The following is a 16,224-nucleotide window of genomic DNA, read 5'->3' on the forward strand; positions in this document are numbered from 1 at the left end:
CCAATCAACGCGTACCCGAATATGACGTAGGCAAGGACATGCGCAAGCTGAACGAGTTTTAGACAATTGATGAGCATACCCTTGTATTTTTATCATGGTGCCGGCCTTTTTCCTGTTATGCTGGATTCACACTGCATCCGATGTGCGTCGTACGACGTTCTGCAACCAATCAGAAAGCAGAATTTTATTTTAGATCGATGTTACAAAGTAAAATCCTATTTTCTGATTGGTTACAGAGCGTCGTACGAATGTACGATGTGAATCCAGCAATTGACTGCAGAGTTGCGATTGGTCGCGTTGTTCCGTTCTGCTGTAAATTTCCGCTTATCCGGGCCATGGTCCGATTCATGCTGACGACGCTCACGAGCATCGTTTGTCTTTGTTGAACATTTGACAAACAACAAGGATGAAATGATTTTGAAGTGTTGTGAGCGAGAATCGGACCGCAGCGGGCAGCCCCACAGTTCCGCATGGGAGCGCATCCTAACCAAAGTATGATTTTGGAACGCACCCTAAGTTTCTTCTGTTGTTCTTGTCTTGTTCCCTCATGGCTTTTCTTTAAAATTTACTGAATACCTAACATAGATTGTCAAACTTAGAAAAAAAAAAAAACAACGATGTTGAACATACTGAAGTGCCATCTCTCTAATCATAGTTTGCGTCAATTGGAAAAATTGTCGGTTTATTCCTCGTTAAAATTATATTTATCTACTTCGACAGTCGCTATGATCAATAAGGTACACGACAATCTTAACAAATGTATTTTTATCTTGTCTACACACACATACGCGCGCGCACGCGCGCATATATGCACTTTTATGTAATACTTAATTTTACGTAATTTTATATACTAATATTCTTAATTTTGTTGGTTTATATCATTTTTATTAAAAATTCGTAATACTATTTATATTTTTTAAGTACATCATTAATTTTCATTTTATAAAAAATGACTTATTTTGTTTAAATAAATTGTTATATTAAAAATATATACTGCACATTTCCAAATATGTAATAGATATTGTACAAATATTAAAATACAATTTTTAATTATATCTATTGTGTACCTATTTTATATCCACAAACACACACATACGCACACATGCCTGTACGCACACGTTTACTTACATCTTATCATGCTTATCATCATGCAGAGATGACAGCTTTTGCATTCTATTAACCTTCAGTCTTTCTGTTAGTGTGTTACTGACTACATCTAACATCTTATATAATTCTAATAAAATGGTGAATAGTTTTAAGCTGTTCTGTTATATATAACAGAATAAAGTAATATTACTACCTATCATTTTTAATTATTTTTTCGAAACTGAAAGAGAAAACTATTCAATAAAAATTATATGATATCACAATAAATCAATATTTTGTTGCTGTATTAATTTTTTTAGATAGAATAGCTTTGCAGATTTAATTTTAGCTATACACACTGGGCTCCCAGAAATCTTAGTGCAATTTGCTAAATCTAGATTTTTGTGTTCTTAAACTTTTCCTTTTCTTTGTACTTATATATCTCGAAGCTCTTTAATTCTACTGACTTTTACATATTATGGACTTATTCCTTAATCAATTCTCCATCGATTAAAAAAAAAATTAATTGAAAATATATCTGTTTCTACAGAAGTAGGGTAACAAATATGGATGGGGTCCTAGGGACCCAAATGTGTATATCAAGGATAGAAAAGAAAGTGTGTATAGCTAAGATTAAAAGTCAAATTCGTTTCTTCAAATTACACACACACACTCACTGTAGGTATATACAGGCTATATTCCAAAATTTACTACTAGTATTGAAAGTATGTAGTGCACGTGACATATAAACTATAGATTTTTAGTATTGACAGTAAATTTTGCAACACAACTACATATAGTGGTGTTCACTTAAATCAAACATCTTGAATATTTTGTTTATTTCTGATGATACAAAAGAATGTTTCAAATGAAAGTGGAACGGTTTTGAGGAGGATTTTGGTTAGGTTAGTTTTTTTTTTGGTAAATACTTTAAAAAGATGATAGTCACCATTTTCTTAAATAGAATTTTATGATTTTTTTTTACATAATGTGATTCCTCTAAATTCTTCTGTATAAAAGTAGAGATACCAAAATTACAATTGTTTGTGAAATATTTTGTACTTTTTTCTAACACATATTGACATGAAATATTAGATATCTCGTGAACTATTAATTTTTTGACGAATGTATTTTAAAATGAATTAATTGATATAAAGAAAATTTATAGTTACTTTAAAAAAATATGTAAACAAAATAAATCATTTTTTTAAATAACCAAATGTGTATTTTCTTTACACCAATTGATTCTTCTCATTATTCTGTTTATAAAAGTATAAGATTATGTTCTCGTGAACTATTAATTATCAAAAAATTAATAACCCACGAGATTTAATTTCATGCCAATATGTGCCATAATAAAGTATAATATAACTCGAAAACTATTGATTTTTTATATCTCTGCCTTAATACTTTTGCAGAATAATTAGAGAAATTAAAGAATAAATAGAGGAAAATATCTTATGTAAATATATTTTATAAACCATTAGTTTTTTTAACTTTAAAATTTTCACATGCAAAATTTTTAATTTCTTTAAGTAAAGAAATCTATATGGTTCGAATTAATAAGAAAATAAGTAAAGATAATCTTTAGATTTTAGAAAAATAAAATCTAAAGATTATCTACAGAAAGCAAACTACTATATGATAATTTTCGTATGATACAACTTTATCAATTGTAATAAATTTTACTGTCATGAAATATATTAAAGATAAAAACACAATATACATATATATATAAGAGTACCTATATTACAAAAGTACCTAATACATACATGATTTAATATATTTTAGTGTTATCAATGTGAATATTATTATATACTTTGTATGTACAGGAACAAGAATGCAACAATTATAGAATTGAGAGAGATACATTTGGAGAATTAAAAGTTCCTGCAAACAAATATTATGGTGCACAAACTCTTCGAGCAATGATGAACTTTCCAATTGGTGATACGTTTGAACGTATGCCTGTAAGCAAGAGCAATAAATTGATGTATTTTTTTTATTTAAATTAATATATTTTCTTCTCTCTCTCTCTCTTTCTCTCTCTTGTCTAGTATTTGAAATAATCAATGATTATTTTTACAGTGCAGGCTGATAATAGCTATGGGTATATTAAAAAAAGCTGCTGCAGAAGTAAATAAAGAATATAACTTGGATTCTAAAATTGCCGATGCTATTAGTAAGGCAGCAGATGAAGTAATAAGCGGAAAGTTATATAATGATCACTTTCCCTTGATTATTTGGCAAACTGGATCTGGCACACAAACTAACATGAACGTTAATGAGGTTAAATATTATATTAATTTCAACAACGTACCAAACTATATTATCAGCTTATGAAATAAAGTGATCATTCTATATCAATAACTATTTGATTTAACATATTTAAAATGTATTTAAAATATTTAGGTTATTGCCAATCGTGCGATTGAGATACTTGGTGGCGAACTTGGCTCCAAAAAACCTGTACATCCAAATGATCATGTTAATATGTCACAGAGTAGCAATGATACATTTCCAACAGCTATGCATATAGCTGTTGCCTTGGAAATTCATAAAACATTAATTCCAGGCTTAGAGGAAATACATAAAGCATTGAAAGATAAAGCAGACGAATGGAAGGATATTATAAAAATTGGTAGAACACATACCCAGGATGCAGTACCATTGACATTGGGACAAGAATTTTCAGGTTTATATTTATGCAAACTACACGAATGGTTAAATGTGAACGAGACCTTTTTGTGTTGAATACAAATAAACGTAGACGTATTTACTGACTAACAGATAAGGGCGTCTGTTCACGCCCTGATATATCGCGTTCATGAAGAGAACGACCCTATCCTAGAGCGTGATTTACAATAAGTTGCAAACACTCTATCATAATGTTTCCCAACAACCAATTAGAAACGTCAATAGCAATTAGTGATGCGAGGTCTACAATAGAAATCGTAGCGGTCGTAGAGTATTAAGTCGTAAAAAATTAATCAATCGCAATCGAATATGACAAGAATAATCGACTATGATTGGTCCATTTTCTACGACTTAAGACCCTACGATCGCTTCGACTTCTATTGTAGACCCCGCATGATGCTTTTGATTAACTGTCATGAAGTATTGCGACTGGCGACGGTGTGTCGGTAACTTATTGTAGACCACGCTTTGGAGCTATATCCAAGAGTACAACAATAATACATGAGGCATAAATAACGCGCTCAGGCGTCGTCTACAATACACGGAGTAAGAAGTAAGAGTAAGAAATTGACCAATCACAGTCGAATGTGAGAAGAATACTCGACTGTGATTGGTCGATTTCTTACTCTTACTTCTTACTCCGTGTATTGTAGACGACGCCTCGCACTCTCAAAGTTTTTTGTGTAAATACAAATCAACGTTGGCACATTTACCAACATGGATTTGTAGTCACACACAAAAAATCTTGATTATATTTGAATCACCCTTGTATTTTAATTTGGAATCGCTCATATTTATACAATAAGGGTTGGACATGTATTTGAAATACTTTTATTAAAATAACAGTATTTATAAGACAATTGTATTTAGTGTATTTTAGTGGAGCACATGAAAATATTTCGTATTTTGTACTTTAGTATTATAATAACGAAAAATTGAGGGTGCAGCCACAATAGAAGGAATAAGGAATTAGGAATAAGAAATAACGATTTCAATCTATCAGATACACCGGAATACACAGTTTCTAAGTTGAAATTGTTATTCTTTAGTCCGAATTCCTTATTCCTTCTATTGTGGCTACACCCTGAAAGTATATTTTGTATTTTGTATTTCAAATACTAACATTGACAATCAATCTTATTATTTGAATTACAAAGTATATAAAACTTTCAATTTTTCGATTTTAAATACAAAATCACTTTTTTGGCTTTTACGGATATTATCTTCAAAGATGCCAGAAGGTTTGCGTGTTTTCATTCATTGTTAATGCCAACGTTTCGTGGATCTTGCCGTTGGCTTCGTCAGGGCGAGGAACGCACTGTTACTAAGCTGCTCCTCTGGAGAACTCCCTTTACGAAGACGCTGTAGAGAGAGGCGAGGGTATGTTGAGAAAGGGAAGAGGGAGACTTTCTTGGCTTATCAAGAGAGCAATCTACTCTTCCATATCCTACTTACATTATAATCTCTGTTCAAATTGTTGGGATGTTTCTGTATCTCTAGAGAGGCCCTATGTACTTCCTTGAAAAATTGACGTTGTAGCTATAGTAGCTGTTTTATTGAATAATATTTGATGTTCTGTCGCAACTTTAATACTTTCATGTGCTTCACTAAAATACAAAATACACTTGTATTGCAAAAATTGTGCTTTAAATAAAAGTTTTAAATACATGACCAATCCTGCATACAATAGGTCTGTGTTTTATTCCTGTATTAGACTGCACTAGAACTTTCTTTCTCACTTTCGCCAAATCAACATATATATGTATCTTACTTCAGGTTCCAAAAGTGTACATTAGTCAGTCATAAAAAACAGCCCTAGAATGTGTTGTGTTAACGCTCACACGCTGTAAGCATCAGTTTCATCCTTGTTATCTATTAAAGGACGAACGATGCTTACAAGCACTGTAAACCCAAAACGAGACGGATCTCTAATATGTATTATTAAAATATTTCGCAGGATATGCTACGCAAACTGAATATGGTATTAAAAGAGTAAAAGATACACTCCCAAGATTATATCAATTAGCTCTTGGTGGTACAGCGGTTGGAACTGGATTAAATACGCGAAAAGGCTTTTCAGAAAAAGCAGTTGCAAAAATTGCACAATTCACTGGTTTACCCTTTGTCTGTGCTCCAAATAAATTTGAAGCTCTGGCTGCGCACGATGCAATTGTCGAAGTACACGGCGCTTTTAATACAGTAGCTGTTTCTCTAATGAAAGTAGGTATTGACACATAACTATTTAAAAATTATATTTGTAACCTGCTGATCATTTGTGTCCTAACAGCTTATGTATATAATTTGCACAGATCGCAAATGACATTAGATTCCTTGGAAGTGGACCTAGATGTGGTTTAGGAGAATTATCTCTCCCAGAAAATGAACCGGGAAGTTCTATTATGCCTGGAAAAGTAAATCCTACACAAACTGAATCAATGACCATGGTGTGTAGTCAAGTAATGGGTAATCATGTGGCAATAAGTATCAGTGGTAGTAATGGACACTTTGAACTTAATGTTTTTAAACCAATTATGGTTGCGAACACTTTGAGATCTGCAAGATTGTTAGGCGATGCCTGCTCTTCATTCGCAAAAAATTGTGTTGTTGGCATTGTTCCTAATATTGATAATCTACAAAGAAACGTAAATGAAAGTTTGATGCTTGTCACAGCATTGAATCCACATATTGGTTATGATAAGGTATTTATAAATTTATGTTTCTTTAGAATGAATATGGAGATAGGAGTTCCTTATAGTATACATTTATATATATATATATATATTAATGATTAATATTTTTGTAAGAATTTACATCTATAATTTTTTTATAGGCTGCTACAATTGCAAAATATGCACACAAAGAAAAGCTCACACTAAAAGAATCGGCGTTAAAACATGGAATAACGGCAGAACAATTCAATCAATGGGTTAGACCCGAACAAATGCTTGGACCGAAATAATTTCTACGTTGGAAGGATATTTAATAGAAATATACATGAATATATATATATATATATACACATGCGTGCATCACTGACGATAAATATTTTTAAGACAGATTTTTTTGTAACATCTTTGGCATTTAAAAGTTACGAATAATGGGCTAAAATTTCGGGCATTCAGGATTAGCAAGATAGTCAGTGAAGGTGTTTCCTTGAACTTAATGTTTTTGACAATAACAAAATTCAACATCTTTACATTGATCATCTTGTCATCCTGAAACGCACGAAATTCTAGCTCATTCGTAATTTTTAAAATCTTTCTATTTGAAAACTATCATAGCTTCGACATTTTATTACTATATTAGACTTTTATTATTATATTAGTATTAGACTTTTCGTCCTAAAATGTTACAAAAAATCTGTCTTTAAAATATTTATCGTCAGTGATTAGACACCCTGTATATATACACGCGCGCGCGCGCGCGCGCACACGCACGCACAAACACATAGGGTGTTCCGTAAGTTTTTGTCAACCGTTTTTGTATACATAGAGTGGACTAAACTGAATCGAAAAGTCCTCTACCATTTTGCAATTTTCGCAACGATTAACGAGATATTAAGTACTATATGTCGCTAAATATTGGTTTTCAATAATTTTTTATTCAAATACTATCAACTTTACAGCGAGAGACAAAAATTGTTTGTTTTCTTCTCATAAAGTTCTGAGAATTTTTTCAGAATTTTTTTAACATCATATTTTCTCACGTTGGTAAAAATAAGAAAATACAGTACTAAAAAGGTAATAAAAAAATTCTGAAAAAATTCTTAGAGTTTTATGAAAAGAAAATAAATGATTTTTAATAAGAATTACTAGTTATGAATTCTCGAAAATTAAAATAATGTAGGGAATTAGGCAAATGAGAGTTCGGTGCGGTATTTAATGCACAATCATTGATTCTATATATATTTAAATTATATTTTTGACTTGCTGTACACTCCAACGTTTCGACCACTTCTTGGGGTCATTCTCAACAAGATCAACGAAGAAAAAGAAATATAATAAAGTTTCCACCCTCCTGCGTATCAAAAATGATTTTTGTCCCTTGCAGTTTTTCTGTAAAGTTGATAGTATTTGAGTAAAAAATTATTGAAAACCAATATTCAGCAATTTTTAGTAATTAATATCTTGTTAACTATTGCGAAAATTGCAAAATGGTAGAGGACTTTTCGACTTAGTTTAGTGTGCGCTACCTACACAAAAGCGGTTGGCAAAAACTTACGGGAACATTCTGTATGTGTGTGTGTGTGTGTGTGTGTGTGTGTGCGCGCGCGCGCGCGCGCGCGCGCGCGTGTGTGTGTGTGTGCATATATGTGTGTATATATATACATATATATGTATGTATGATGTATGAATGTATGTATGTATAGTTTCTCCATTCTATTTCTTCTATATTCTAAATTTTTCTTTATTTTCAATTATTTTCTGAAAATTCTTTTCCTTTTACTCTCTTGTATTTGTCACATGAATAAAGAACCTTGGAAAATAAATAAATGACAATATTGCACATTTTCATTTTATATATACGTTATAGAGAATGAAATATTGTTGAATATATTTCACATAAATAATACCTTATATAGGGTGTCCGGTAAGTTTTGACAAAGCACTCGTCTGTAGATAAAATTAGAGAGCCTCCCTGTATACTACAGCCGTAAGGGCCATTCCACACAACTTGCAGAGCCACATAACCATATGCATAAAGAAAATTATCCAATCACATTTCTGTCATAAAGCCAAGCGTAAACTACGATTGGATGATTTCCTTTATGCATATGTTTATGCGGCTATGCAAGTTGTGTGGATATACTCTTACTCCTGCTATGCCGTGAATAAAGGAGCGTTGAACAAATAATTCCAAAAATTGAAACATTTCCAGAGACCAATCAAAAAATGAAACATTTAGCCAATCAAGCCACAGCCAGAGTCAGCGTTGCTTCCCTTATAGTTGGACAGTGTTGAACTTTGAGCGAAGCTTCGCTAGCTACGCATTTTCTCACGAATCGACGGAATGGGGGGTCTTCGCCAGCGAAGCTCCGCTGCATGAAATTGTACCTTAAAACACCTAGGCCCGTATTCAGAACGCACTTTTATCGATAAAAGCGCACTTTTATCTCCGAAATTCTATTCTATAATATACGTGACGTAAAGTATAGTATGTTAGCGTGCTAACATCGTTGTAAGCGCGTTCTGAATACGGGCCATAGTGTATAAGCGAATCAACTAATCAGAATCTTTCCTTTCCTGCCGTATTCCTCCATGGAAAAGAAGAATTTCGATTGGTCAATTCCCTTATGCGCTATGCATTATGCGTTAAGGTCCGTCTACAATACACGGAGTAAGAAGTAAGAGTAAGAGATTGACCAATCACAGTCGAATGTGAGAAGAATAATCGACTGTGATTGGTCAATTTCTTACTCTTACTTCTTACTCCGTGTATTGTAAACGACGCCTTACACAAGAGTCTGTGTTGCGGCCATTATGTTGATACTTTTGTCACAGACTGTACGCTGGCATTTAACATTCGATTGACAGGGGTAGGCAGTAGGTAGCAGTAGGTAGTAGGAGTACAGTATTTATTATACTCTTTTATGGTATGGTTATGATTAGTGCCGGTCCGCGAGTATAGTAAAATAAAGTAGTTTTCGCGATGTATAGTCACCAAATATACAATTGACAGGCATTAAGTCATCTGAGCGAATTGTGGTAAGTCCCGATTGCTTGCTAATAGTTCAATATTTTTGACAAACACACGAAGAATATGTTCCGTTAATGTGACAAGCGTTTTGTTCTCCAATTCCATAGTGTTGCTAACGGACACAGTTTGAACGACATAATAATGTGTTAAAATATGGCATACAGACTTTAGAATGATTTATTTTTCAAGTGATCTTTTTGTCAAAACTATCGCACAAACAAATTTAACAGTTTAGTATTATGTATATTTAACTTTTATAATAATTACCGAGTGTGTCATAAAAAATATTTTCTCTTATGTGTGTGTTACACTCTCTCTTATCTTCAGCGATCCTGTATCTTGGTTTCGAGGTTTGCACGCGAGCAATACTAATGTTGATAGTGTGTTAGCATTGATTTTTAAAACTTCTTGTACTTTAGTTAGTGTACTCAGAGAGTATTCAAGAGACGCACATAAACCTTACAAAATCAATGCTATATATTTTCGTTCGTTATTATCTCAAAGTAATTTACACAATCAACGATTTCATGTTTCTCTCGTACTTTGTTTTAAATGCAATCATAATTTTCCTTTCAGTGAAATGAATTAAAAATATCTTTTTTTTTTTAAATTGAATTTAAAAGGCAGTAATATAAAAATTTGCCTTCTCAAACCAGTTTTAGTTTACTAATAATTCAAAAAAGATTTTCTTACCATTAGTTAGGAATGTTCGATATTTTAAAATAATGAAAAAATTACTGATTCTAATGCCCGTATTTATAGTCAGGCCTTACATTTAAGGTTTCCTATGAATACGGACATAAGGATGCGTTTCATTTAACATTTGCAACGCTCGTAAATATTATTATTTCATCCTTGTTGTTATCAAATACTAAGCAAGGATGAAATAATGCATTCGAGCGTACTGCGAACGTTAAGTGGACGCACCCTAAATCGTACCCTAAATCGATACAATAATGTATTTTTTTAATAATAGAAGTAGTATTTTTTAAATTTGTGTTCTAATAGAAATGTATGAAAATGTATCATAAAATAAATGACAAAAATTTTAATTTTTTGGTTTAAGTATTACCCCAAGTATAACACTATGTGTTGAAGATTATTTGTGTGAAGTTATATTGCGATGCAGAAATTAGTTATTACCCCCCCCGCCAGTTAATAAAATATTTATTTGTTCTCGTTGTAACTAATCGTTGTAATGAAATCGCAACGAAACTTTGCGTAAGTTATTTTGAATACTTAAAGTATTTGTACAAACGCATTACAATTTTTTTATTATTTTTTAAAATTTTAACTTATAACAATAAAAATAATAACAAATAAAATAAATAAACGATAAAAATGTGTTGTTTAATAAAAACAGAATATTATGAACACGTATAGTTTTTATATGTATGTAGTTTGTTTAAAGTTTAAATATGAATATATACATATATATGTGCTATGTATGTCTATCAAACATCCTTAATTGCGTTGCATAATTGCGTTCGTAATCAGAAAGCGTGAAGCCGAGACAGCTGTCTTTCACAGAACATACCTTTAAATCGAAGAGAAATCGTTAAAACTTAAATTTTAATGTTAAATTGTCATAAAAATACTTATAGCGGTTGTAATACGTTATTGTCTTGATCCTTTGCCCATGTGAATTTGAACATATAAATTTAAACAATAAGAATCTTATTTTTAGACTGTACATGTGAGAACACAAATGAATATACAAACATGAAATTAAATGCCTATACCGGTCGAAGCTGGATCTTTAATGCTGAAATAATTCAATATGAATTATGTATATATATCTATATATATATATATATATATATATGTATATATACTATATGTATGTGCATATATATACTATATTTGTAGTTATTCGAAGTACGCACCTCGAATTGGTTTTCCGAACTTATAAACGCAAATACTGTAATAAAATATCAATTAAATTAAATTGACAAGCAATTTTTAATATAATAATATAAACTAAGGATCTGAGCACAATAGAGAAACAAGAATTAGATATTAAGATTTCAACCTATCAGAAACTGATTACATCGGAATACACGGTTTCTGATAGGTTGAAATCTTAAGATTTAATTCTTGTTTCTCTATTGTGCGCAGGTCCTTAGACTCACACAAGTAATAAGAAATTATTTTAATAAAAGACTACGAGTCACAACAGAATAGTAGTTGTTAACAATTAAAAATCATTCACAAATCTAATACATATAAAATACAAACGTTTCAACCCTTATCGGGTCATCTTCAGTGTCGTACAACATTAATCCGCAATTTAACAATTTTACAAAATCTTCAATTTTTACAGTATCCACATCATGTTAATTTTTCCAATAATTATAGATAGTATAGTATCATGACGGATAAAGAAGTGCCTCATTGCAACTGCATCAGTCATTAAGTTATCGTATCGACTTACACAGGTCGATAGATGTTAGTTATTAAAAACTTAGGTCATATATGAAAACTAGAAGTCAGAAGTTTTCCAATTGCAATAAAGTTCATTGGAATAACTTTTGTAAGATGGAGAGATACATATCCAATAATGACTCCTTATCATTTTGCTCATTTAATCCAAAATTCTGTATTTTTTATGCACCATTTCTGAAATAAATTTTTTATTATAAGATAGTTCATTATCTATTATTTTTACATCGTGCCATTTAAATTTGTGTTTGAAATTAAATGTAATTACCGAGGGCTATCTCGTTTTCTTATTGATATCAGAATAATGCTCATATATTCTGGTGTGGAGTTGTCTTTGTGTTTAACTTACATAGGATATTTAACAGTCGTGACAATAGATTTCATTGACTATTCTCATTTATAAGATTTATTAGAATATTTACAAAATATATGTCAAAATATTTTTTGATATATATTTTATAAATATTCTAATAAATCTTAATATTTTGTAAATGCTTTATAAATATTGTGTGTTGTCTGGGTATTTGGAAACACTGGTAGGGTCTCGGCGCTAAGCTACGCGCAGCGACACTACCGTGGCTACTTTTATGGATATGCCTATACATCAATACTTATGTTATCATTACATGCCATTTCCTTGTTCACATAGTACGACAATTTTATATATGGTCTTCTGTTTTATTTCAGATGAATTAAGATGTCCCAAAGAAATACCAATGTAGTAGGAAGATTGGACTTGAAACGTTCGAAAAAACTCATGTCGTCTTCCAGCCTGTCTGGTATGTCGCAGTTATCCAATAACAGCGAAGAAACATTAAAGACCTTGGTACACAAATCTCACAAATCTGATAATTTAGAAAAGTGAGTTACTTGTACGTAATACATTTATTAAGACTATCGAATTTTCTTATAATTATTCAACTGTGATTCAACTCGATATTTGTCACGCATATGCAATGTATATTAATCAAGTTTAAATTTTGTATCGTGATATTAAGGCCCAGTTCCACAACTCTTAACTCTGGTTAACTCTTAACTGAGGTTCAATTTGTTTCTCATCTCTTTCCAATTCTAGAATTAGAAAGAGACAATAAATAAGTTAAACCTCGGTTAAAAGTTAACTGTGAGTTGTGGAACTGGGCCTAATTCGTTCCTGTTATCCTTTATTAGTCTTTTCAAAAAAATTATTTAATATCTTATTTCCGTTTTTTTGGTCTCTCTTCGATAAATAGCTTCATATATGTATATATAAGATTTAGAATCGTATGCATTGTGTGTGTGTGTGTGCGCGCGCGCGCGTGTGTGTGTGTAATCAAGTGATAAAAACAAAAAATCAACGTGAAATTAGTATTAACGCGAGTTGGTTTGTTTTCTCTTAACCTTTAGCTGGAGCATTGAGTGTGGTGTATATGAATTAGCTAGCGTCTCACTTGGTGGAAACTCATTAAATATTGAGAGTTCTAAGTGTATTTTCAATAGTTCTATATTTCTAGATTAAACAAATAATTCCGGCCATTAAAACGAATTATTAGAACATTAGAATGAATTAAAATACTTCGGAAATAGCGCATTTCTCCTAAAAATGTTTTAAATAAAAGTTGTTTGGTTTCGAAAGAAATGTAGAATAGCAACCTATATTTAACCTTGAGAGCCTCTGCGAAGGTAATTTCATAGTCGACTAAATTTTTTCAGTGAAATTATATGATTTTTAGTCACAAATCGATTCTTCTCATTGTTCTGCTTACAAAAATGTTAGTACAAAATGATCAAACAATAAATATTTTATGAATTATTTCACCTTTTATGTAAAGCATTTCTTATTTTATTTTTATGCGATACTTTGTATAGATAAAGTCATTGCATGTGAGCATAGTGCTAAAATAGCACTATGCTAAAAATAAAAATCAAAATTTCTTTGGTCTTTTTAATTTTTAATTAATATTTTATCTTAATTTTTATTTTCTTCAAATGTAGGTGACAAACAATAAATAGAATTAACTGAAATTATTGTAATTTTATTCAATGTATAATTGTTACATATGTGAACATTTTGTATCGTATAAGTTATATTGTTTATAACATAGTTATAAGCAATAATAATAAAAAATAGGTAGCGCGAATGACAGCACGCGTAGAAAACGTAGCCAGGGGCGGCGTAACTCACTGTCCGACGCATACAGTACAGGGAACCCTCAGTCCCTCGCTGCGATCACACGATCGCTACACACAGACACACACGCACACACGCACGCACGCACACAGTTGCCTTGTAAAAGTTCGATAACTTCATTTGCAGCTTGAGAAAAAGAAAAACTTCCATTTCAATGGATCACGTACAGTTTCAAACAAATGCTTATGTTTAATTAAACTTTCATTCCTCTTAGAAATTTAATTTAGATATCACACGTTCCCACTGACACAGAATGCACACAGATCGAGTATTTATAATTAATCAATACTTCATTTCTTATAAAACATTCACGCTCGATTGACATACAAACTATTCATTCACTTGAAGAAAACGAGAAATTTACTAATGTACCTCTATCACTTAAGAGTCCGTTTTACTATCGATGATTCGTAATTATTAATCCAATAGTTATTCGGTAACTGAAAATCACTCGAAGAAAGAAGAAACACATGAAGCGTTTACTCGACGATATCAAGCATGAATATTTAATGTATGACCCATGGATTCCGAATTATACATTTAATAGAAAACGATAAAAAATAAATATTAGATTATTACTTGTAACGTAGCAAGATTAAAAAAGATACGCAAAAACTTGCACCTTATATATATCTTCATACATGTATCTTCTACTATAAAAACAATATTAAAACATTTTTATGCGGTTAAAAAGTTACCATTGCACCACGAAAACTATTAATGATCGATGCTTTTCGATACTATGGCATTTAATCACTGCCATCTAGATGAAAAGTATGGATAATGAAGTAACAATTGTGTTGTACCAGTAGTATTAATTTAAACATTCTAGATTATGTTAAACAATCGATGACCCATGGTACCTCGTGATCCATGGTGCTCCGGTTTCCCCTATATACATATATGTATAAAACATTAAGAATATATTTTCAACAAAAAAAAACAATACGATAGAGAATACGATAGAGAATCATCACGGTCAAAGTTAGATGTTTCGATATATAATACAATATATATTCTTTCTTAAATTAATTTATTTCAGATATGATTGCACGCTGATAACTTTCGAACTTTCAACACAATTAGTTCTAAAACGCTAATAATCCCCCCTCCCCCAAATTAAATTAAAAGAACTGTAAAGAACTTATTGCGAAAAATATTACCTCGGCCAGGGTTCGAACCTGGGACTTCTCCACTTTCCGGGGCGAGTGTCTTAGCCAACTCGACCACTGAGGCTTTGGAAATATTCCTCGCAATAACTGATATGTATAGAGAGAACACGTTATATGATCACGTGTGTGTAAAAACACATACATATATGTGCGTACGTGTGTAATATTTTATTAATATATTTTTTTGTAGCACAACGAATGCAAGAAATGCAATAAACAACGAATGGTTATTGAATGGACCAAATGGAAGCAAGATGCCCGTTTTACGCTTTAAGTAAGTTGATATAAGAATATCTTTGATGATCTTTATTTTTAAAACGCGTAGAAATATTTAAGCAACTGTTGCTTGTTTCTCAGATGTTCCGCTTTAGCCACGCCACCAGAAAATCCACCTGCGAAGCAGCTACACATGACTTACAAGATCTTTCAAACTGACACTAAACTCATTAATCTTTTGCTGCAATCACATGGTTTAATGGAGGTACAGTTTTAGTAATATATTATGCAGTTAATTTTCATATACATTTATGTACAAACAGTGGCGTAGCAAGTCGGGGGGGTGCGATCCGCCCCGGGCGCGGTCTTGACAAGGGCGCCAATCAATGTTACAAATTCAGATTATCGATTATGTATCTTTTTTCCTAGAGCGAAAACGTGAAAAGTTAAAATTTTTTGTATGTATGTGGGTATATGTTCATACATACATACATAAAAATTGTCACTTTTCACGTTTTTGTTCTACGGAAAAAGATACATAATCGATACCCTGAACCGATAGCACTCCATTTTTTAGAAAGAGATTCTAATTTTTATCTATAGAATAACTTCTATGTACAGGGTGTTTGAAAATTATCGGCTAATCGATCACGAGCAGGTAGAACGGACCGAATTGAATCGAAAAATCTTATACTATTTTGTAGGTTGCGCAATAGTTAACGAGATATTAACGTTTAAAGATAG

The 16,224-nt window shown here is 31.7% G+C and overlaps 2 protein-coding genes across 5 annotated transcripts in view; both read left to right on the forward strand.

The window, feature by feature from the left end:
• The first annotated feature begins 617 nt into the window (after positions 1–617).
• On the forward strand, positions 618–6,753 carry LOC108771124 (fumarate hydratase, mitochondrial). Its single transcript, XM_018523036.1, has 7 exons — positions 618–737; positions 2,919–3,056; positions 3,175–3,375; positions 3,499–3,781; positions 5,741–6,003; positions 6,093–6,482; positions 6,614–6,753. Exons 1-7 carry the CDS (start codon positions 618–620, stop codon positions 6,740–6,742), a joined length of 1,524 nt encoding a protein of 507 aa, XP_018378538.1. The 3' UTR covers positions 6,743–6,753.
• Positions 6,754–9,300: 2,547 nt separating this feature from the next.
• The window catches only part of TTLL5 (Tubulin tyrosine ligase-like 5), a 44,940-nt gene continuing 38,016 nt past the window's right edge, over positions 9,301–16,224 (forward strand). For 3 of the 4 annotated variants that reach the window (XM_018522778.1, XM_018522800.1, XM_018522792.1), the window contains exons 1-4: positions 9,301–9,488; positions 12,610–12,783; positions 15,455–15,538; positions 15,622–15,745. In XM_018522778.1, coding sequence (XP_018378280.1) covers positions 12,620–12,783; positions 15,455–15,538; positions 15,622–15,745 — 372 coding nt within the window. In that variant the 5' untranslated portion in view covers positions 9,301–9,488; positions 12,610–12,619. The remainder of the gene's footprint in view (positions 9,489–12,609; positions 12,784–15,454; positions 15,539–15,621; positions 15,746–16,224) is intronic. The other variant, XM_018522786.1, reaches the window with a different exon arrangement.

This window comes from Trachymyrmex cornetzi, unplaced genomic scaffold (genome assembly GCF_001594075.2).
Source record: "Trachymyrmex cornetzi isolate Tcor2-1 unplaced genomic scaffold, Tcor1.1 scaffold1002, whole genome shotgun sequence".
In the NCBI taxonomy this organism is placed as follows: domain Eukaryota; kingdom Metazoa; phylum Arthropoda; class Insecta; order Hymenoptera; family Formicidae; genus Trachymyrmex; species Trachymyrmex cornetzi.

Excerpts from the sequence above, each read along its gene's own strand:
- LOC108771124 (XM_018523036.1), top strand. The coding sequence starts at position 618 with ATGTTGAACATACTGAAGTGCCATCTCTCTAATCATAGTTTGCGTCAA. Across the intron at positions 738-2,918 it reads CAGTCGCTATGATCAATAAG|GAACAAGAATGCAACAATTA; the intron begins GTACACGACAAT and ends TTGTATGTACAG. Across the intron at positions 6,483-6,613 it reads CACATATTGGTTATGATAAG|GCTGCTACAATTGCAAAATA; the intron begins GTATTTATAAAT and ends ATTTTTTTATAG.